General features: G+C 39.3%; 1 protein-coding gene across 1 annotated transcript; it reads right to left on the bottom strand.

Annotated features, from left to right (window-relative positions):
• Positions 1-4517: 4517 nt before the first annotated feature.
• On the bottom strand, positions 4518-25214 carry clcn6 (chloride channel 6). The gene is given in 24 exon segments (XM_018701586.2): positions 4518-7924; positions 8041-8166; positions 8283-8390; positions 8731-8887; positions 9466-9539; positions 9541-9627; positions 11864-12050; positions 14618-14724; positions 14886-15042; positions 16135-16288; positions 17265-17394; positions 17653-17764; positions 17916-18082; positions 18696-18809; positions 20074-20206; positions 20325-20383; positions 20606-20673; positions 21749-21875; positions 22183-22289; positions 22791-22857; positions 22944-23009; positions 23371-23436; positions 23547-23606; positions 24493-25214. Coding segments are annotated over 24 exon segments (2589 nt in total). The 5' UTR covers positions 24568-25214; the 3' UTR covers positions 4518-7843.
• Between the last annotated feature and the right edge of the window lie 117 nt (positions 25215-25331).

Raw genomic sequence — 25331 nt, 5'->3', positions numbered from 1 at the left:
CTGGGTGCACTTATAGGGAGAGTAGCTACAGAACTAAATCATCTCCTGAGACCATTGTGAGTACTGAGACTTAGACTTAGACTAGTCTTTATTGATCCCTTGGGATAAGTCTCAGTACTCACAATGGTCCCAGGAGATGATTTAATTCTGTAGCCATGTAGTTGACCATTGTGAGTACTGAGCTTTGTACCTCAGTACTCACAATGGTCAACCATTCTTGATTTTTGTGAGGCCTAGTTCACATCAGTAGATGCTGCTTGAGAATAAGAAACTCAACATGTTTAAGTGTCTATGAGTCAGAGCAGCTCTAATCCACACCTCCAATCTGGCAGCTCCTAAATCAAACTGATGTCATCAACTGAGGGGTTAACACACTTTTTTCCAACCTATACTATGGATGTTTGAATGATGAACAATACAATGACTTGTGTGTTATAATTTTAAATAGATTGTGTGTGTTCATAAGTGTAATTTAGGTGACTGTTTGTACCACAGAAGACTTTATACATTTTTTTAAACATATGTAATATACACCCCAACACCTGGAAACACATCTTGAAAAACATGGGAAAAAATATCAGCCAAGAATGAACACATTTGTCATCAGTTCCTCATGCATATACAGGAATTCTGTAAGTGATCTCTTAACATTGCATCATAATGTCATTTTAATGTAATAAAATGTATCTTTGTCAACCAAGACAAACAGGGCGGCGCAATCAATGTGACTCCTAATCCAACTCAACTGACTGTGCCTGTTTGACTTGATTTAAAAACTGGTACATGTACGCGATGATGATCTTTCACTGTATGTTGTGATGCAGATCTAGATTCTGAGAACATTTAAATAGTTACACTTGTACACTTAAAGGATTGTGCAGTCTTAGCACAGGTATGGACTCTGTGAGTACTTTTAGTTCAAGAGCACTTCAGCTCTATTCAGACTACAAAAACATCTAAGTTAGCAACATTTCCCTCATTATGTTGTATGTGTATAGAAAATGTGACCTGCTCACCATTCCACTTTCTACAAAGCATATTTGCTTTTGCAGATTAGAAACATAATTTCCATGGGACAAAGTTGATTACAGAGCCAACTCAACACTATCCTACCTTCAGAACCAATCAGAAAAATGTAGGATTTTTCAATGTAATTTTTTCAAACAGATGATGGATCGATTCATCAGCTTCCTTTTCATGGGGCAATTAAATACACAATTTAATTCAACCTCAATTACACCAACATCAGAAAAAACACATAGTTGCTGCTCTTCACCTTTATATCTGCCTGCATTAGTTCCCAGCAGAAGGGTACCAGTTCTTAACTGAGCACACTGCAAGTTACTCCTGGAAAAAAAAAAAGTTAATGAGAGAGTGAAACCTGCAGTTGGTCAGGTTGGTCAGCCTTTCCTGCTGGATAAGGCAGTTGTATATAAAACAGAATTTTTTGAAGACAAGGTTGCATATTCATGTTTTGCTTTGCTGTGTTTTCTTTAAATTAAATAAACTCCACAACTGAATGCAACAATCTTTCAACAAAGTATATGCTATAGTCTTTAGCCTGAAGCCAGTCAGATAAGCGGTAAATGAACTGCACTTATATAGTGGTTTTCTAGTCATATCGCCCACTCAAAGTGCTTTACACTACAAGTCACATTCATCCATTCACACACACACTCATGAAGTGCATGTTCTACACATTAAGTACAAACCCATTCAGACACCGATGATACATCTGGGGTTCAGTATCTTGTCCAAGGATACTTCGGTACATGTACTGGAGGAGCCAGGGATCAAACCACCAACCTTCTGATTAGTGGGCAACCCACTCTGTGGGGTGGGGCAATAGTCTAAGTGTACAGATGCCATGAGGCTTTCAATCCCATCTATCAGAACACAAATGATTTTGGCACCAATATTGTCATCACAGTTAACTGAAGTAAGAAATCAAGCATGAATAAATCAAATGTTTATTCTAAATAACATGGCTTTAAACTAAGATGCGTCTGAATTTAAAAGCTAAGATCAGAGCAGGTCATCAGTATTATGTTACTGATGACATTTTGAGGACAACTGTTCTATTTATGAGTGAACAGAACATCCTGAAGGGAACAAAACTGAAGGAACTGAAAATGGAGACAGATCTTGTGAGATGACAAACTCATAAGAAGCAGTCTGAAGCAGCAGGGAGGGCAGACTGCAGTGGAATTGCTGTGAATTGAAACTAGAGAGGAGACAATGAAGCAGATGAGTTAGATACTGTGATGGAGGTGAGGGTGGCTCCAGTGACCCATCTTAACTCCTGCAGCTCATTCCATTAGATCTGACTTATTAACCAGCAGCCATTAGATCACCTTTGTGTGTAATTATAACATTTGGAAATGATATGACCATGACTGGAGAGTAAACTGATGCAGCTATCATGATTTGTTTGTCCACTGGCATCAGATTCCTTATAACATCAGCACACTGCTTGTAATCATTTGTCATCACTGCTAACAGATTGCTTACAATTATATTCAATGTTGTTTTCTCTTATCTTGCTAATCCAGTATAATGACAGAGAGCTGCTTTTTACCTCCTCACACATCTACTCAGCCATCATGCAGTGTGTTAGACAGGCCGTGGTTCAATTACCCCACAGAGTAAAGGTGACGCTTTGTTACTGGCTGGATTAAAAAGAGGTAAATGACAGTGTGGAATTCAATCAGACCAGGCTGCATGACAAGAGCCTCTTGTAAATATCATCATCTCCCATTTTGACGTTTGAGTGTTTAGGGTCAGTTAGTGCAGTTGGAATATAGAGTGACACAAATGAATCTCCCCAACATGCTCACTGCTGTTAAGGAGGTAAATATCTTGGTTGAAAATAAGTTGAATTTAAGGTGATATGTGAATATTTTCACTTTAGGATTCAAATAAAACATTTTGTGATTATGCAAAATTACCAGTAACTCCATAGTCCAAAAAAATCAACAAACCCTCAATCCCCAATAGCCTGAAGAGTCCACAGCAGTAAAGGGACAGTAATGGTCAATAACAGCATGGCAGGTGTGTCTTTCCTGATGTGACTGTGTTCAGTGAATGTCTATTTTCCCTCCTTTATCTGAAGAGATTGGGCAGAGTCAAGACTCTCTTTTATTCTTTGTGCTCTTATCTATTTTACGATTGACATTGTAAACACAAAGAAATTTGCATATGCAGCATCCAGGAACAGAACCAAAAGACACAATATATCTGAAAAAACACGCCATTACCCCCTTTTTAAAAATTATATCACCCACTCTATGACAGCTGACTTTTCACTCTTTTTAGGCTTCAGAGAGGTCAGTCTATACTTTTGTGAAAGTTTTGAACTGATATTACTCTATGCTAAACTGGCCTCTGGTCTTTCTGCCAGCACGTAACACATTCCCACATTGCCATCAAACAATACAGCTTAGAGCCAAACACTGTAGTGTTCATTGTAAAGAAAGTAAAGCACTGAGAAAAGTTTTTTGGCGTTACTGAGACATTTTTAGACCTGATTTCAATAATGTCAGAACTGGTTAGTGCTGAAGTGCACCTGTTGGGGATATCTGTTAGTCTCAGCTCTGTCAGTGGCCACTTATGGGTAAATGCTTGTGCACCTGTCCATGCTACGATGAGATTCCTAGGGTTGTCATAAATAATTGTCTGCAGTATGCAGTGATCAGCACATAATACTGTATATGGAATATGAGGATTCATGGAAAATTATAGGTTGCTATCATGTTACAGTGGGTTAACACTGTACTTAGTTTTCTTTTTGTCATGTCACAGTAGGAAAAAGCACAGCTTGATGGCTCAATTCAGCTTCAGTGCAGGGTCCTGGTATTGTTCTAATGGCTGCCTGTCAAGACAGTTACATGTGCACATTTTCCTGTTAAACTTGGCCCAAAAGACTTCAACAAATTTGATTTGTTTCTGTGAGTGGAAAACCAGATTGGAACAATTCCAATTAATTCAATTGATATGTAATAAGGATTGTCTTAATTTCATATTAAAATGTCCACCCAAACATTATCTATACCGCTTATCCATAATGGGGAGCTGGAGCCTATCCCAGCTGTCATTGGGTGAGAGGCAGGGTACACCCTGTACAGATCACCAGTCCATCATTGGGCCAACACATATAGACAGACAACCATTCACTCACATTAACACCTACGGACAATTCAGAGTCAGCAGTTAACCTGCATGTGTTTGGACTGTGAGAGGAAGCTGGAGAACCTGGAGAGAACCCACACAGGAACAGAGAGAACATGCAAACTCCACACAGAAAAGCCCCGGGTGAACCGGGCTTGAACCCGGAACCTTGCTACTGTGAGGCGACAGTGCTGATACATCCAGACAGAAAATCTTACGAGCCACTCTGTCAGTTTACATGATGACAGGCATTAAAAATTAGGGTAAACAGACAACAATTTGTGAAAGTCATTTTCATTAGGCGGCTGTGTGTGTGTCATCATAAAAATCATAAAAAGTGACGAGGAACCTTCATTGAATAAATTTATTTCTCACCTCTTACGGTTTACTTTAACCATCAGCATACCTAACCTTTAAGGATAACAGGATGATCTTTGTTCCCATCTTTTGACAGTAAATGATTGTTAGGGACACCAATATTTGGAATCTGTGTAGTATTGAGCAAGAACAGTGCACCAGGCCACCACAAACAACTGCTGCAGTGTAATCCAATGTAAAAGTACTTCCACTAAAGTGCTTATTTTCACCACTGACAGGCTCCGATTATTATGTGTATCAATGGATATACTGTATATATATATGTGTACGTCACATTGTACACCACTGCAAATTAAATTACACAAAAAGAAGAAAAATGTCTTTGATAAGAGCAACAGCACACATTAAAATCCTGTCATATACTTGTCATCCAGTTTCAGTACACTTCAGTTTGTCACTCTCAGTGTGCAGCAACTGACAATTGTCATTATCAATTCATCTGCTGATTATTTTCTAGATTTATCAATTAATTGACTGACAAAATAGTTGCTGATTATTTTTCTATTAATCCACACATGAATTAATCCATTAATCCACTTAGCTCTAGACTAGTTAACATATTACATACTTTAGTTAAGTTAGTATGGTTAAGTATATAAAGCCTCATCTATGTTTTTACACAAAAATATATGCAGACACACTTTGTGTGATTGAGAAAACAGAAGGACCTTTATTTTAACAATAATAAAGGCACAAGACAGAGTTCTCTGCTTCTTTGTTCCATGGCTGCAACTTTTTTGCCATGTGCCTTTTTCCTACATTTGTAGAAACTACAAACTCCTAGCAAGCACAGGGCGTTAAGTCTCCACGTAAGTCAAGTGACACAAAAAGTATTTGGCAAACAGCCCATGAGGTCTCAATTCACAGGAGGACATACTCTCCTCTGTTTCTCTCTGAATCTCATACACTGCAGACCATACAGTATTTAAAATGGGTAAACAATAAAATTAGCTCAGACAGAAATGCAATTGCATGGCACTGAGTCATTCACAGCACAGGCAGCAAATCATAAAAATAAAATTGTATAAAAAATAATCTCTTAAATAAAACATAAAGCAGATAAGGGATTACTGATGTACAAATATGTGTGGATGGATGGATGCTAATAATCCATCAACCTGACACATGGTGGACTTCATGTCCATCAATTAATTTAAAACTTACTTTTACTTGTCTTTGCTTCACATTTTTGATCCCTTCAAGGAATGACAATGAAATACTAGGACAACTGGCCAAAAAGATACTATACTGCTGAAAATCTAATGTCAGAGTACTAACTGTTGAATGAATGAAATGAAACTGTTTAAATATTAGTTTTAGCAAAATGGGACTTGTGCTGTTTGTCATTCAAAAATCCAGTCCTTTCAATTCTGTATCATATAACAAAACCTTGGTCAACACACAGTCACAATATTAAGACCAGTAACTGGTTTTAATGTTACTGGAAACGGTCAAATCCACAGTCCTCTTCGCCTTGGCACAATCTAACACTGAACTGACAGAATGACAGTGAAAATATTACTACGTATCATATGTGCAAAACAATCATAATGAATTTACAGACTGCTGACGTGGTTAGAAAACGTTGCCGTATGTCCTGCTTGGAATGAACTGACATGGTCACTGGGCAAACTCCACTTCCAAGAACTACTGAAGTCTAGTTTAGTTGCAGGCCGTGAGGGAATGTCGGCCTGTTTTTAGTGCATATGTTCCAGTTACTTACACAGAAAATTAAAATGTACAATAGTCAAAAATAAAAGTGCTACAGTGACAACAATGATAAAGCATCTTCAAAAGGTCAAAAGAACGATTCTGAAGGTAGTAAGGAAACTGCCCTTTCATTTTGGTAGTTTGCTGTACCACAGGCTTCAAACTGTGAGCAACTGCGTCAACAAGTCACTGGAGCTGTCACTTTTTCCAACATGCAGGTTCAAACTAATTCAAACTAACACGTACCTGTCCTAATCTAAGATGCAGATGCAGCAAACAGCCTTACCTCTACCTACAACTTTCCATGTATAGTGTCAAAACTAAAATGCCCTTTCAGTTACTTCTCAGGTGGTTCATGATTACTGTATCTGTACAGCACAGTTTGCTACTTTTCTTCATTCAGTAGGAAGTGTGTAAGATAGACACTGGTAGAATATCACATTTTTAAGTATCTTTCCTTAATGTCATTTTAAATAACACAGAAGCTGTGATGGTGACTGCAGGAACCTTAAATTCCTTCACTTTTTCATGATGACTGAAAAAGAATGCAGTCATTTCTGCAAGTGCAATTCTGACTACAACAACCTGCACAGTTACATCAGTGTCATCCAAACTTGTTGACATTTTATAACTATTTTAGATTTGGTTTTTAGTGGATGTACTTTGGTAGGCAGAAGGCTGTGTAAAAGACAATGACTTCTTCATTGTGAATTCTGTCTGCAAAGCTCTGGTTGGTTGACTGTGTCTCCAACCACCAGTGTCAATGTGCTCAACATCAGATTTATTTGAATCACTGAACTATTCTATTGCCACCAACGTTTATCTGCAAACCTACATTGAGTGAGCTGCTGTTGCTGTTTTTCAGTCTTTATTTTCACTTCTATCCTTCTGTGACAGTGGATCTCAAATTAGGGTGCAGGCCCTCTGGAAGCTTTGGGGTGAGGATGGCATTATAACCAGGGAATAAAATGTGGGGCACAACTAAAGTTGAATGAATATGATATGAGTATCATGAACATGACTCATGTTGACACAATCAACAAACTAGAGCTTGCTGCTGCTAGCAAGGCTATTTTGCTAACCTTTTAGTACTTCCCCAATTATGTTAACGATTGACAAAATCTAATTGCAGCGATTGCTAATGCTTTAAGCTTAATGCTTTAAGATCCTCTAGTGTTGTTGTGTCAAAACAGAAAGACCCCGCTGTTGCTCACAGTCTGAATGCACAGCTAGTGTTCATGAATTATCAGCCATCAGTCCATCAGTATGGTGGTGGATGTGAGTTTAGTCAAATATGGTTCTATGACAGCCATATTTTGTGGTCCCAGTCCCAGCATCGAGAAGCAGTGGATCTGAGACTAGGCTGGAGGAAGGCTGACAATTCCTCAACACTGAAAATGTAAGACTTGGTTTCACTTACAGGAGAACTGTGTTCCCTAATGTACCACAGACGATGTGTGAATGGTTGTGAATGTCCTGCATATGTTTAGGAATGTCTACATGCTATTAGGAATGGACAGAGACAAAGGCTCAGGACTAGGCTGAACAGAGTTTGGATCTGAATAGCAGTAGGGCGTCCTGAGTCAGGTCAAACAGTGATGTAGTGCTGTCGCAGTTTGGCCACAAGGAACTCGTGAGTTAAATTATGTCTTGTGATTATTCCAACAATCTGAAAGAGATGACAGATAATAAATGAGTTTTTACTTAGAGTTTCCCCTGGTGTATCATGACAAAAACACTCAAAAGTCTATACTGGAGAAACTAAAACCTCTTTTTAATACTTACTTCTCCGACAGCATTGACCACTGGCAAGTGTCGCAGGCCCATGGTCCTGAACAGGTTGAAGACTTGGGAGATGCGGGTGTTGGGTGACACTGTGTAGGGACATGGGTTCATGTATGGGGTGACATCCTGGAAGACAGGGAACATAATTTTTCAGCTCTTATAGACTCTGTATTACAGTTTAAATGTTGAGAAATCTTGTTGATTTTTTTTTTTTTTTCAGTTGGAATAGTGTTCAGTCATACCACTATCATGCGGGGGTTGAGCAGGGCGAGGTCTAAGTCATGGATGTCAGGATAACGTGGGTAATCTTCAGTCATCTCTGCATAGGATAACCTGGGCTGGGTGGCACTCTGTGATGGATGGTATAGAGAGACATTCACTCAAAGCACTTTATACAGCTAGAGTCATAAAGAACTATGTTCAGAGACAGGAAGAACAAAGAGTAATATTACTTGCATGTGTGTGTTTTGTTTATGTGTATATGTGTGTATTACTCATGTTGTGGGGACATAAATCTGTTTACACAGTCACATGATGAGGGCCAAACTTAAAGTCATTAAATGTTTGGGTGAAGATTTGATTTAAATCTAAGGTAAAGATTAGGGTTAGGCTAGTGGAGTATATGATTAGGGGTAGGGTAAGTCAGTGTACTGTCTTGAATGTGTTAATATGTGTGTGTGTGTAACTGACCGACTGGTTCTCAGCGTAGCAGACTCCTCTGATTAGCAGGTTGACCAGCTGAGAGCGCAGGATGAGGCCGTGGAAGGTGAGCGGTCTGAAACGCTCCTCCATGGTCCACTCCTCACTGGGAGACTGATCTGGGTACAGGTTGGGGTAGGGAGCATGCCTGCATGTGAATAGCAACAGTACAATAATTTAAGCAAGCAGTGTTGATTGGGCACATTTTGCCACACCCATGCACAAGACCCATAAAACATATAAATTCTGAAGTGTGTGCACTGACAGTCCCTCATGTTTGAAAATCCCACTCTGACAAAACAATGGCCATATTCAGCTTGATATAGTATTAACTTCTATAATATAATTCAGTACATAAGTATATTATACCATTCACACTTAGGATTATTGTATTGCTGTTATAGCATGAAAGATTGAAAAGGTCTAAATTTAAACAAATCTAATGAAGAAATAAAATGAAATACAAAATTAATGTCACAATGAAAAACAATTCATTTATTTTTAACTCAGTCGGTTCATAGATAAAAAAGGAAAATCCTGGTCTTAACTTAGGTGCAGTAGTACAACAATTACAAAATATCACTTTTAATTTCAGTGTGATTTTAGCGCAGCACTTTATCAACTCTGGTTTTTAGTCATCAGCAACTTAAACTCCACCCTCAGATAAGCCACTGACTTTCCACATGTGTACTTCTGTGTAACGGTGTACCTGTGTGTCTGTCCTACCTCCTCTCTAACATTTGCTGCAGCAGGTCCTCTCCCTCCTCTGCGGGCTCTACCACGACGCTCTGTTCGTCACAGCACGTTCCTCAGCTCACTGGATGGGTACGACTTCATGGACTGGCAGCGGCGTCGCTGTTCCCCCGCACGGGACACAACACTGGATTTCTACATGTGACAGTGGAGGGTAAGTTGTGGTGGTGCACACTTTTCTTGATGTTGAGTCCCAGATCCATTCTAACACCAACAAATTAGACTACTGACATAATCGAGAAAATCTTATATTAACATCAGCATATCAACTCATCTATACCTCTTAAGATATAATCACTTGGGTGACATAAAAACAAATACAGGGCCAACCCTTTGGAGTGACCTGGTTTTCTACATGAATTGGTCATAAAATGTGATCTGATCTTCATCTAAGTCACAAGTAAAACTTTGGCAGCAATAACCCAAACCAGTTCCTCCAGTAGCTGTGGATCAGACCTGCACAAAGTTTAGGAGGAACACTGAACCATTCTTCCTACAGAACTGGCTTCAGACACACTGTCAGGATGTCTGGAATGAATGACTCTCTGAGCTCATTCCACCTCCAGTCTCTTTCAGTGACTGGACTCCTGCTTTGCTAACTCCTCATCAGCTGAGGGGTTCACAACTTACACTGTGAGTGTTTGAATGATGTATTCAGTATGGACAAGAGCAATAAAAAATGATTTGTGTGTTACTAGTTCAAATAGATGGTATTTGTCTATTATTGTGACTTAGATGGATTCTGATCATTGTTAAGACGAACCTACACATAAAGGGCTCACTTACATTTTCACTGTAATAATACCACTGATTTCTGTGAGAAATTAGGCTGTTTTTATTATGCACTTGAAAAGTGTTTTGGCCAAATAGAAATTGTATTTCTCACTAATTAATGACAACCTTGTAATCTGACCTAATGCAAACAGAGATATTAAACCATAAGTCTGGCTTTGTTCTATATGTTGTATATGTAATACTGAACAAATGACATGAAGAGCCAAACCAACATGTTTTAGTCCATCTCTCTACACTTTCTGACTTCATCCTCTACTCTCTGCAGCTCCAAGCCCATTGCTTCCTGTCCTAAACCAGCAGGTCACTGCAGTTTTTGCCACACGTTACTCAGACAGGAATAAATAGTGCATTTGTTGGGGCCTATTTTCAGTGACAGTGTTATCCTCATTTGGTTCTCCAGTGAGTATTTCTGGTAGGAGGGTAGTGTATGTGGGATTGAGTCAAACAAGTGTGTGTTCATGGTAACACTACACACAGACCTCTACCTCCATCTACTGGCTGTTACACAGTTGAATACAGCTCTATGTGTAAGTCATGAATATGAGGCATGGCTATTAAATAACAAGACTAATACTGTAATACAATTTTATTGAACATAAACATTTTTCAGTGTCTTTCTCCTTTAACATACTCCCTTTCTGCATCAACACACCGCTGCATTCAGGTCTTCCACTGATCAAAGCAGTGCAGTAGGTCTTTGGACAGTTGTCTCAGAACCTCTGTCATTCTTTTCTTAACTTCTGCCAGACTAAACGTGTTCCTCTGAGCACAGATTTGATCTTAGGAAACAGTCACATGGTGCTGGATCAGGTGAGTAGGGAGGGTGATCAAGCACTGTGATTTGTTTTTGGGCCAGAAACTGCTTTACCAAGAACGCAGTGTGAGCTGGCACACAGAAGTTTTGAGACAACTTTGGCACCCACTTTTGTCATGTTCAAAATTCCATGCAAAATTTGCTGAACTGTCTCTTTATCAATGGAGACCATTCCTGCTATCATTCTTATACTGAATCATTGATCATTTTGAACGATTTGTTCAATTCCTTGAATGTTTTCAGAAGTTTTTGATGTTCATTGGGTGCCCAGAACGTTCATCGTCTTGGACATCCTCTCCGCCTTCACTAAATCTTTTGTGCCATTCAAACACATGTGCACGTTTCACCAAAAATTTCAAGTTGATGGTTTGCTCAACTTTTAAGCTAATCATTTTCTGACGCCTTAGCAAAAACATGTGCACTTCAATCAGTAGCTGCAGTGAACTAAAGACGTCACTTATTGGAAACTTGTTGCGTGTGAATACCCAACCTTTAATATATAACACGGTGTGACTGTGAACCACATGGTTTTATCCTTATAAGCACAGTCTTGTTATTTAATAGCCATACCTCGTATATGTATGCATCTATTAAAAGGTCCAGTGTGCAACATTTATGGGGATCTATTGTCAGAAATGGAATATAATATACAAATATATGTTTTCATAGCAGCACAGTACATCATTGGCAGGGTAGCAGCATCATTAGAGAGATGTTTCAAATCCACAAGATCTGCTTAATGCTTCATGGTACAGGACATACCTTGAAGCGGATGTTGTTGCTGACCAGAATATTGCCCTTCATGAAGTCCCGCTCATTCTGGCGGTTTTCAGTGACCACAGGGAAGGCGTGGTAGACTGTGGTGCGCAGGATGCTGACAAGAGACTGGACTCGGGTGTGGGGGTACACATAGGTCAAGTTGGGCTCCATGATATCACTAGCTGTCAGCCTTGGAAAGATGAAGGAAATTATACATATTAATAACAAGATGACACAGAATAAGCAGTGATGTTACAATTCACCCGAGACTTGTGCGTGTAAGATGAGTCTGTTGACTGCTTAATCTTTCAATGTGCTGCATAAACTTGCACTTACACCATATTTATCCAGTTTATGACGTGACAATCGCTGGTTTTCAGAAAGTCTGTCAGAGCTTGTTCATTTAAGAAACAAATACTGGGCACAAGCTAGGTTTTCAAACTCCTCTGCTGAAATTTAAAACCTTAAGAAACAAATGTACCTTAATGATTAGAAAGTCTAAATCCGAGTTTTATTTAAAGTCAGTCACAGAGAACTTAAATAATCCATCAAAGTTCTGGAAAATAATCAAATCTCTGTCAAATACTAATGTTGTCTCAAGCCTTCCTGACAACATTCTGGTTGGTTCAGTTGAATTAAAGGACAAAGCTGCTATTGTGAATCAGTTTAATAAACACTCTCAGTGCAGGGTCTATAATTGACAGCTTATATGTAAATACCTGTGACCCATGCTCCTCCACCCCAGTTACTGATGTAAATCTAGATTTGTTTGATTTTAAACCCATCTTAGTCACCCATGTCTACAAAGCCCTAAAAGACATTGACCACAAAAAATCTGCAGGTCCAGACAACCTGGATCCTCACCTCTTAAAGTTGGCTGCAGATATCATTGCCGAGCCTAGTGCGCATATTTTCAATTTAAGTCTCCAATTAAGCATAATACCTACAATTTGGAAAGCTGCACACATCCTTCCCTTACATAAAGGTGGAGACCCTTCTGAGTTAAACAACTATCGTCCCATTTCCAAACTTTCAGTCCAGGCTAAGATCCTTGAATCTCAGGTTAATTCACAGTTGAAACAGTTTGTGTCAGAGAATAACATTTTATGCGAGTTTCAGTCTGGTTTTAGAAGTGGCTACAGTACTATTACTGCTGACAAATGATCTCATTGGTGCCTTGGACAGAAAACACAATCGTGACGCCTGATTTGTAGATCTTTCAAAAGTGTTTGATTCAGTGGATCATGAACTACTTCTAGACAAACTCAGGAATGCTGGCTTTGGCTCTAAGGCTCTTAAATGGTTTAAAAATTACTTAACAGGTAGGACTCAGTGTGTCCAGGCAGAGGGCCATAAATCAGACTTAGAGTTAACTAAAGGTGTGCCCCAAGGTTCCATTTTGGCCCCTATTTTATTTTCTATTTTTATAAATGATTTAGGTAAAGATGTTTAAGCTAAATTGCATTTGTACGCGGATGACACAATTGTCTATTCATCTGCTCCCTCTGCAGCACAGGCGATAGAAGAACCTCAGACTGTATTTCAGTCATCACAAAGAGCTTTGAAGGGTCTAAAATTGGTGTTAAATGCCCAGAAAACAAAGTTTTCACTGTACTTAACTGTACAGTGACAATAAAGCCTATTCTTCATTCTTATGATTTTATCAAAAGCTCGCTTGCAAAACTTTGACAATTTATTTCAATTTTTACGCCTGATGGTTCTTTGATTGAAAGGGTGTCCTCCTGTAAGTACTTGGGAATATGGATTGATGGAAAGCTTTCATTTAATGTACATATTTCTAATCTAGTTAAGAAACTCAAAATGAAGATTGGCTTTTATTTTAGAAATATATCATGTTTCACATTCTCTGCAAAGAAAAAACTTGTGGAAGCCATCTTTCTGTTTGTGATTGATTATGGTGATATACTGTACATGCACACAGCCTCCTCCATTTAAGAAGCCTCGATTCAGTGTATCATGCTTCTCTATGTTTCATTACAAATGCAAAATCTCTCACTCACCACTGCGTTCTCTATGATCTAGTTGGCTGGACATCATTAACCATTCGCAGACAACAACACTGGTATATGTTATATGTTATATGGTATATGTATATATATATATCTATAAAGCTCTGCTGGGTAAACTCCCAGAATGCTGCTGTGCATAATGGTGGTTTGCAAATGATTGCTCCAAATAGAGACCACAGATATAAAGAGTAAAAGAGGAGCCTTCAGTATAAACTGCCCGTTGTGGATGACTGGCCATAAAAATCGCTCATAATCTTCATTCTGTCTCTCTGGCTTTAATGCCATCATGGTTAAAGACCCCAGAATGGAACAGAGTAGCAAAACACAAAGAAAGATCTATGTGTGATTTTAAAGGGTTTGTGTGTGTGTGTGTACCCCCTGCATTGGTCTGGTGATCTGTACAGGGTGTACCCCGCCTCTCACCCAATGTCAGCTGGAATAGGCTCCAGCGCCCCCGTGGCCCTTAATGGATAAGCGGCGTAGATAATGAATGGATGAATGAATGTATGTGTTCCATAAGCAAATAAAATATTGACCTGTTCCGAGCAGGTAGGCTTTGGACCATATGAAATACAGTTATTCTTGGCACCAACATAGCAGTATGCTGTTGGACAAACCCACTACCGCATGCAGTAAACTACCAAAATACCAAACTGACACAGGTGAGGACAAAACATCAATGTGCCTCAGGAAAACACAATCTTGTTTGTAAAACAACAATTCTTACTTGTCCATCTCAACTTCAGTCTCCCACTCCAGCAGAGGCACTCCTCTTAGCTGGATGTGGATGTCATAGATGCCCTTGTTGAAGAAATCTCCAGTCCACTTGGCAACCTGTTGACACAATTGACACAAGACCATTTACCACATGAACCAAACAGGAAATACAGTCCATCACTTTATTTTACACACTAATGGACTTATCAACACTTCTATGTATTTCCCAACACCGATATTAGATAAATGATTTTGCCTTAATCAAGAAAATGCTGTACCATTAGAGTGATCATGATGGGAAGTCCATATGTGATTTCATTAGTGGATTCAATGAGGATCACAGTCAGACTAATGGTCATTCTGACCACGCCTCCGAGGAAGGCAGCAGCTCCAATGAGAGCAAATGTTCCTGAGTAGATGTCCATTCCCAGTTTCCTACACAGTAACACACAGACAGTAAAAACACACAGTAAAAACCAGTATTACTCCATTCAGTGGAAAACTGATGTGTGATCAGAGGAGGGTGAGGTGAGAAACAGCAGTGTGCTGGGTGGTGGTGGGGGGGTGGGGGTATGGCCTGGTAAGGCCTGTGCTAACAGTGGTTATGGTCAGCAGAAATGAGCTTAAAGCCTGGTCGTGACAGCACAGGAAACGAAAGAAGAGAACTGAAAGAAGAAGAGAAAGTCATCCTGTCCACAACAGCCATGTTACCAGGCTCACACTCATTATAGCCCTTTAGTCATTTGGGGTTTTCACCGTTTCTCTCATTTTTCAAAAATTCCCATTAATTTTCTCCTTAAAGTAATTGTAATTTTTTGAGAAATGTGCTTATTTACTTTTCTTATGTCTGTATTTCCTAGCCTAGCTTATCTTAGACTGGAAGCAGGGACAAAGACCAAGCCTAGCTCTGCACAGAGTTCAAAAAAATCTACCAACACCTCTGTACACATTCTCCAAAGACACTGAACTATTAACTTAAACAGCTTTCATTTACTCGTGTCAGCGAACACACACTTTTAGCACTGTTTTTGGTCTTGGACCAACACCTGAGTGAAATATCTGGCTCTTTACCAGCTAAAGACTCCCCTATGATCATCAATAAATCTCTAACTGGGTCCGTCTGCTGTTTGGTGCTGAATATGTGGTGGACTGTGGGTCCATCACAACCTTGTCGCTGAAAACAGCTGCCAAAGCTGACTTAAGTGCTGAGTAAATGTGACAGAGAGGCTAAATAGCTTTGCAGAGCTGTAGAGTTGGGTGATGATTCTGTCACTGTGAGCGATCTCTGATTTAATCCACTGAAAAAACTGTGTATGCACCAAGATGCAAGATGATGTTTCAAAGGTATATTTCCCACTGAACTAGCATGCAATCTGCACTATCCTTAGAGACTTGAATCATTACAAAATCTGTGACATAAAACTGTTCCTGGTCCGAAAATTATTCTGACTTGATATTTTATAGCCACTGGGAATGGGGAGCAGGTAAACCTTGGTCATTAAAACATTAGGAGAACATGGTTCTTACACTCTGAGGATGTTGGCAACCAGACGTCCAAAAGCTGCCCCACAGAGCAATGAGGGGACAAAGAGACCGCTGGGTACAGACACGCCGTAGGTCCAACAGGCCAATAGGAAATACAGTAGGAAGAACACTGATAGAGTCACCGGGCTGAAGGTACCTGAGGGGAAAGGAGAAGGGATGACCAGTCAGTAAAATAATAGAATATATACCGTCTGAAACTGAGCAATAGGAGGCTGGGAGCATCTGTCATTTTAACAACAATTCCCTGGTCTCATGCTGCTTTCTACTGCCATTTTTGAGTCTACACACAGAGAGCAGACGAGAACAGATGGCAGCATGGGACCACAGAAAGCTGAGCAATGCTGCATAATAAATTCTGTGGAACATAGTGGATGTGCATGCCAGTGCAAGTTTTGTCATTTGGGCTCTGCAGTGGTGAGTATTTTTCAAAATACAGTGTGACACACAAGAAAAGATCACAGTCAGGATGCTAGCAAAGAAAATATTATAATATTATTATACAGTAAATAGTACAGCACACAAATCTTGCCATTAATCTCATGCTCCATTTCACCCTCACTCCTTAACAAAACCCAGAGATACATAAATATAAAAATACATAAACTCCTTCACTTCCAACCCAAAGGGAACAATCCAGTGTTTTCCAGCAGAGAACCATGGTCTCAGACATGAAGGTGTTGACGCTCATCCCAACCACTTCACACTCGCCTGTAAACTCTTACCTATACTCCCATAGTACCCCCGATAAGACTCCCCAAGGAGCACTATAATAAGCCTGCTCCAAATCCAAATTCCAGTAGCTGCACTAGCATGAGAATTCAAAACAACTGAGCGTGTGATATATGGTTTGCAAGATAGTAACTAAAAGGTATTTGACTTTCTTATATTGGCCCATTGTAATAATGACAAAAATACTAACAATCCCAGCAAAAACAAAAAGGTTCCAACATGACTGGTGCCTAAACAAAATAAAAAAGATACATAAATGAAAAATAAAGTATGTCTTTGAGTGCCAGGTAATTCAAGAACAGCTTATTAAATGATATGATATAGTTAATACAGAGCTCTTATGAATGTGTGTGTGTGTGTGTGTGTGTGTACACTCATCTCACCATCCTGGTGAAAGAGTTGGTGGATGGCAGCCTCCTGTGGGTTGAAGAACAACGTGGCCATATCATTGTAAGTCTTGTTGGTACAGAAGAACTGGCGGATGGTGGAATTTATGTCCTCACTGCCGGAGAACTAAAAAGAAAAAAAAAAACAAAACAAAATTTGCAACTTGATGCAGGATGATAAATACATGACTGGAATGTAGAGAGTCTGGTAAGAAGGCTGCATATTGTGTTGTGTTTCTTCAGTTTCACTTCTTGTTTTCAGAATTCTGTCACACAAGCACTACACTGAACATTTAAATACTGATTCAGAACAATCGACAAGATGAGTGAAATTGTGGTACTTGTGCTTAGTACTGTAATGATGGAGGAGAGAGCGGATACTTACTGTAGTGTTATGAGTTGTGGGGGAGGACAGGTCACGACATTCACCTAACAGCATGGAAGCTGCAAATATCACCACTGTTGTCACCATGGTAACCAGCAGACTCTCTAGAACTCTAAAGTGCAGAGATCAGATCAACTTCTGTAATTACACTCTTTTTTTCTTTCCATAGCACAACTGATATTAAAGATTTTCTTTTATTGGCGTTGTGATGGCCCATATAAAGGTGGTCTCCTCCTTCTATGAACAAGTGATGGAGCAATCACCTGATAAACTTGGCCTTGGGGTGGATGTGTCTGATGCGATACTTGGCCAAGCACTTGTTCATGCAGTTGAAGAGTGCCCCCAGCAGGCCGCCCGCCACCCCCATCAGGACAAAGAAAGCCAGGTCCACAGCTGTCCACAGGTGGCAGTTCTTATCACCATCTGGACACTGGTGAGCAAGGAGTTTTGCAGCAGGGTTAAATTGAGAAATCACTGTTCTGATATATTATATGAGGCTGACAAATTAACAATAATAATAATTATAATGATAACAATAATAAAATAAATGAGGTAATAATTTTATCTATTCTAAAATAAATCATCACCATATCATTGGAGGCGATTTCCATCAGGTTCAGAACACAGAATTCAATTGGTCATACACTTAGTGATCTACCATGTCTGAAATGGCCAACATCATCAATTTCACACAGACCAGCTGGGCTTGATGGACTGCAGCATCAGTCAATATTTTAGCTATAAAATCTGTCCTATTCTCGCTTTTCTATGGCAGTTGTCAAGGATGTCCTCTGTCCTTGTTATTGTTTGCTCACTTGTTGTTGACTCCTTGGCTTCATAATGACGAATAGATTTGACAGGATTATAAGTTTCACTTATCCCATAAGCTCCCTTTGTATGTAGATGACCTTTTGCTTTGTGCTTCTAAGTCAACATCCTCTCTTGTTGTGATCTTAAGCATTCTGGGATTTAATTTAGGAAACTAGATTTAAGAATATGAATACAAAGCATACACTTGAAACAAGTTCATTAATTGATTCTACCTTGAACTCTCCAAAGTTGAGCAGACCAGGCAGCTGGAAGGAGCCCCACTTACTGAAGTTGATCCCTGAACGGAAGAAGTTGAGGGTGAAAGTGGCCGACATGGAACAGAAGAGCTGAGAAAGGAAAATGGTTTATTGTACTCAGTGGTTAGTACTTCAAGCTATGTACATGTAACTGTATGGGAAGCTCACTGACAGACTAAGACAGTAGGACTGATATTTGAGAGAAATATTTCCCTTAATGTCCACTCATATTATCTCACAGTCCTTGATGTGATATGATGTGTCACAGTCATCAGTTCATGTTCTTAATCTTCTGGATCCTGTCTGCATACAGTTCATACTGTATTCAGTTACATTTGCAGTTGTTTTTCGGTGCCATTACAATGACACCTCGTTATATAAGTAGTGTCACAGAATGAGTTGGATAAGATAAACAGTATTCTACATGTGTTTTGTAGAGTATCAATCAGTATCAATGAGTCACCACACTACACCTACAAAGAACTTGTGGCCTAACCCTACCCCATAGAGGAAACACAGATATGCATAATAAACGCAATAAAAGTCAGAAAAGTAGACACTTTTAAACTGTATTATTATTTTTGAAAAAGATGATCTTTCAGGAGGAGAGAATAAGACCAGCACTGCTAGCCTAGCAGTCTGTGGGGTTACTAAAGTGCTGCTGCTAACACGCTCACAATAATAAATGTTAAGGTGCTGATGTCTGGCAGGTAATATTTGCCATAGTCGTCATCTTAGTTTAGCATGTTAGTGTTTACTAATTAACATTAAGCTCAGAGTACAGCTGAGGCTGATGAGGAAGTCATCAGTGTTATTTGGTCAGAAATTGAAGGATTGGAAACAGTGAAGTTTTGACCCGATGATGGTGCTGGTTAAAATGTCAGAGTATCACCAAAATGATTACAATTTACCCTGAGTGTATGTCGGAACTAAATTTCATGCAAATCTTTCCAGTACATGTTTGGGTATTTCAGTCTAAACCTAAAAATTCTACTGGTGGCACTAGAGGAAAACTGAGGGGAATATCAGGGATATATGGTTTGGGAACCATGAATGTCTGTACAAACTTTTGCACAAATCCATCTAGTGGATGTTGAGGTATTTCACAGGATAAGGAGATCCTCTGTCAGTGGGATTCATCGACTGGGAAACATTAATATCTGTACGAAAATGGACAGCAATCCATCCATTTGTCCTTGAGATATTTCAGTCTTGACCAAAGTAGAGGACTGACCAGCCAATTGATATTGCCATCCCTAGAGACACACCAATAGCATGGCTAAAAACTATAGAGTCAGCAGAAAGAACAGAAATGTCTTAACTCTCTTTAAGTTCACTGGAAAAGGTTACATACCACTTTCCATGTGAGGGCCTGGTTCCAAAAAGAGGAGCCTTCCTCCAGACTGAAGAGGGTGCCACCTATAGGAGCGCCAAAAGCAGCAGCTACTCCAGCAGCAGCACCTGCTGACACAAAGTCTCGCTTGTCCCTGAACAATAGAGACAACACAGTGAGCTATGCTCAATGATATTTGCACCATGCTTTCATTTCCACTGAAGTGTTGAACAGTGTGCAGTATTTTATAAGAGTGTGTACGACAGCCATACCTGTCACTTCGGAAATAGGGAAAATCAAATTTGATCCTCTTGAAAGTGATGCTCTGAAACTGATACAAGGAGAAAACATCTGATGAGCACCCTTACGTCAGGGTCAAATGCATGAGTGACCAGACCATTATATCAAATTATATCCAGTAAAAGCATATTCTGTAAAATCAAACCAAACAATGTAAAGTTGTGTAAAGATGAGCTGAATAAGGTTAACTGAAATCATTTTATCAAATCAAATTATAGCGAGCCAAGTCAGTGAGCAGATACAGAAAAAGTACCTGAGGAAGGCCTGCTCCCACAATGGCTCCACTGTGAATCATCGGACCTTCTTTCCCAACAAACAGACCTGAGTAGATGCACACTGAGTCAGAAGCACAGTCCACCCACCCTGACTCATCACAGGACATAAATGATGGCTCTGTTTGATGAGTCACTATATCTTTATGTTCATTCATATCCTGATAAATGACATTTTAAATGACAGCTGACATGGTGACCCATCCACATAGTATTACTTGATTATTTCATGGGTGTTTGAGTTTCACATGAATGGTTACTGCTTCACAACTGCTCTCACTAAAGTATTTCTTGTTCCTTGTAACCTCACCATTGATGTAATTTGCGCACAATCTTTAGGTAGACAGATGTTTACTCAACTTTTGTTCAGTGGAGGAAGAATACCAACACAACAAGCCTCGTGTAGCTAAAGCTTCAGCATTAAAAGTTGTGGTTGTGCAGTAAAGTGTCCCTTGTGATTGATACATTATTCTATCAATAATTAATAGATTGTTAAGACTGATGCACCAATATGTAAGCAGGATTTTATTATTGCAGCTGCTCATGGTGGGGCTAGGTGTAACTACTCTATATGCAGGTAGCTAAATTAAGCCAGCAGTTCCCAACCTAGAAGTCAAAGCCCTCCAAAGGGTCACAAGATAAAGCTGGGGCTCTATGAAATGACTAATGGGGAGGGGGAAGCAGAAAAAACAGAATAATTTTGTTTTTCTTTTTCTCTTTTCTTTGCTTTGATGTAAAGTATAGGATCATTTGACCTCTTTGAGCTTCAAATTGTTATTTAAGTAAAACCATGTGAAAGGTTCAGAGAGAAAATGAGTGTTTGGTGGAACTCCAAAGAATAATTGCTTTGTTGTAAGAAGTCACAAGCCAAAACGGTTGGGAAACACTCACCTTTGGCAAAACACTGATTATCTCTGATCAGATTGCACAAGAATCTATGAATATATATTCATCTAGTTAAATAATCATCTCAATAGTCATCTATATGTCACAATTGTGTGGACAAAAAAAACCTAAATACTTCATGTGTCATATTTTTTCCATGTCATTGCCAGGGAACCATGCATATTTTGGGGTAAAAATGTCAGCTGTCAGCCACAAATGCATTTTTATGCATACTTTACCTCCAGCCACACTGAACAGAACTCCTGCTGCTTTGCATAGAAAGGTTCGCAGCCGGACAATTCCAGGAATTTTCACACCATTCAAGTAACTTTTAATTTCTGGGATCCCCGAACCTGTAGCCACTGGCTGGATAACAGGGCACCAAAAATAGCATGTTAGTATTCCCACATAATTCCCAAAATGGGGTTAAGAACTTCAAAGTTTCAAAACTTAGATATCAGTGATATCAATGACCTCAGTTACTATGGTTTAGGAAAAACTACTGTTGTCTGATGGTTTTATCAATCAAACATTTTCAGAGGTTTTTGGGAGTTTCTGTAGGGAACACTGAATTGAGAGGTTCAAGTTCGAGATCAAGCTACAGATGTTATATATCAGCAGAAAATAATTCAGATTGGTATTAGTAACACGTCCTGTATCTGAGCAGTCTTACCTCAATGAGGACAAGCACACTGGCAATGAAGACGAAGGTCATGTTGAATGCCAAGAGCTCCAGCAGAGACAGAGGGAGACAGCCTTTGTCACTGCACTTCTCTACAGCTAGTGGTGTTCAGCTAAGGTAGAATAAAGACCAACACTGATGACTCATCCTATCTCTTTAGAATTGCACCTGCGCCAAGCAATCCATCTGAGTGACCAACAGAGTCTGCCTCTGTTGTTGTCACCCTAACTGTAACACAATGATAATGTACCTACTATGAACTGAAGCAGCATTCTATAGATACTGTAATGAAGTGAGAATGATAACCTCCTGGAACAAAGGAAAATCACTACAGCATGCTTAGGGAAACAGTCTGAATTATTCTGAGTAGGGTTTTGTTTGTTTGTTTAGAGGCAAAAACACTGGTCCTTTCAAATGGGTATTCATCGGCACTAATTCTGGAGGACTGCTTATTAGCTCTTTTTATGCACCTCCAGATCACATCAGGTACTATTTACCCTGCATATAATTGTGCAAGCAGAATTGCAATTGAACATAGCACATCACAGTCTGTGTTCTAACCATTGTGTACAAGTGAATTCAGACATGTTAAAGGATACAGTCCCCAACCAGAGTAAATTTGAGTTTGGTGAAGAGGCGTACAAAGAAATCCACAAAAAGGCCCACCTGAAAGAGACAAGGTAATGTTCCCTGATCATCTGCAACATGGTGGAATCTAGTGAAGAAAACCAAAATATTCCAAATATACCTACCAGACCCACTGTGACTCCAATAGTGAAAACCATCATCCACCGTACTGCTTCATACTTTTTGGCTTTCTATTGACATAAGAAAAAGAAATTTTAAAAACATTTGACATAAAATATAATATCATTTCTATACCCTCAGCACCACCTATATATTAGCTTCAGCAGTTACTGATAAAGAGGGCATAGTGTTTCTGTATACTGCAGCACGTCATAGAACACACCTAATCTCAAAAAGAAGCTATAGAACAGACAGGCCATATCATCAGTAACCATGTGTACATCCAAAATTAAATGTAGCACATGTAAAACAATAAACAGTATCTTTCACAGCTGAGAAGATGCACAAATCAAATTTCATCTGCATAGTCTGTACATATGTTGTCAACATCTGAGCAATTACTCAACAAGAGACACCTTTAACTTGTCTTACCCTGTTGTCCATCCCCTCCAGAACCTCCACATAGGGCTCATTGATGCACCGGTCATAATCCAAGCTCTAGTAAAACCAAAATAAATACTGTGTAACTATTACCTAGGTCAGACCTCCACTCACTCTCATCTGTACCAAGGACAGCACGAACCCATGGTTTTTCACACGTTTTTCACCTCATAGTCTTTCCTGGGTAGAATCTCATCTTCTTCATCTCGGATTTCCCCAAGGATTGTCTGGGGAAAAAGATAATACAGTATAATCAGGATACAGACACATTCAACACAGTATGGAACATTTACCTGCAATTAAGCCAACCACAAACTGTAAATCTTTAGCTGTATGCCAGTTAATTCACAAAATGCAGGTGTTCAGAGTTCTGGTACCAGTTAGACCACAGTATACTCAGAAATAAGCAAAGTATGACCGTGCTTTTCCAACTATTTTTGCATGGTTTGACTCCATTCAGACTCCATTCAGTTTAATGTTGACTTATTTTACATATGTAAACACGTAACAGAGAGTATGCACACATAGCCTCAAGACATGTATATTCTCGAGGTGCATTCGGTATATTGACATTTTACAAAACCTAAAGTGAGTTGAATAGAAGATGATTAGCATATTGTTATAATGGGGTAATCAAACGTAAAAGTTGTTGGGATAGAAAGCTAAACCCAAAATAACGAGTAACGTGCATACCGAATTGAAGAAATTATTTTGACAAAGCGAAAAACGTCTAAGTTCTGTTTAGGGTAACGAGCGGCTTTATTAAAAAGAAATGAGCCTCTAAATTGTTAGATTTGTAAACACTGTTTCGCCCATGGGCTTTCTATCCATGAGCACAAGGAAAAACAGCCAGCAATATTGCACTGCGACGAAGTTACACTAGACGGTGTTGTCTGTTTTAGCCTAGTTGTGGGTCACGCATTGTGAATGGATTTAAAATCAATGCGCTTGTAAAAGATACAAGACAACGGAACACTGTCACTGAGCAGCAGGGTGGAGCAAGTAAGCCATAATATATGACACTGAGGATAACTTAGGAGAAATTCTGACGAAACAAATCTGATAAGAAAATATGAGAATCCTACTTTACTTATTAATTACATCTTCCCTTACCAGTTCTTCTGGAGTTCGTGTCTCTCCTTCTCTGCAGCAACATTGGCAACAAAAACAGTTTCCACAACACGCCATCTTCGTTGTTGTGTCATGCGGCGTTCAGGGTCTATAGCACAACCATCAGGTTTTGAAAAGACTGAAACCTCGGGGAAATAAAAAACAAAAAACGTACGGATACGTATTATATCAGACAGTCTGTTTTTTTAACAGATAAAATGTCCGCGTCGTAGAAGTGTCCTAAAATTCAACTGTAAAATACTTCTTCATAACATTGAAGCTATGTTTATATTTCCCGTGACTTTTAAATGCAACTCAAATACAGTGTCATGTGACGCCAAAGGCGGAAGGCTGTTCCAAACTATCAAAATTGCGTATAATTTACGCACAAACATATGAAATAAGCGCATTCTGAGCACTTTAAAGGCATGCATGGAAAGAGAGTGAAATATTATCTAACGGGATTTTGAGATATTGCGAGGAAAGAGTTATGATTCCCCTATACAGGGATCAAACTAGACTCTGACCATGGGGCTATTCCAGGCTGCATTTATTCCCGTGGGGAAACTACAGACTGCATTCCATTGAAACAACTGTTTCAAATATTAAACCTTTGTTTGTCATTAACGCTTAACGTGTTATGATCTCTTGGGTTGAAAAGAATGTATATTCATTCAACTAAATTTAACAAAATTAACAAACACATATAGTACTGGACAAAATTATTAAGCAAGTATGCATCATCGTTGTATTTTCTGAAACTTCGACTCAAATGTCTCCGTGATAAATGAGAGAGGATTATTAGGACTTTAGAGTCATCTCTATAACTACCTCATGAACCC

The sequence above is a fragment of the Lates calcarifer genome, linkage group LG6 (assembly GCF_001640805.2).
Source record: "Lates calcarifer isolate ASB-BC8 linkage group LG6, TLL_Latcal_v3, whole genome shotgun sequence".
Classification (NCBI taxonomy): domain Eukaryota; kingdom Metazoa; phylum Chordata; class Actinopteri; family Centropomidae; genus Lates; species Lates calcarifer.
This window is presented reverse-complemented; position numbering and strand designations above follow the sequence as displayed.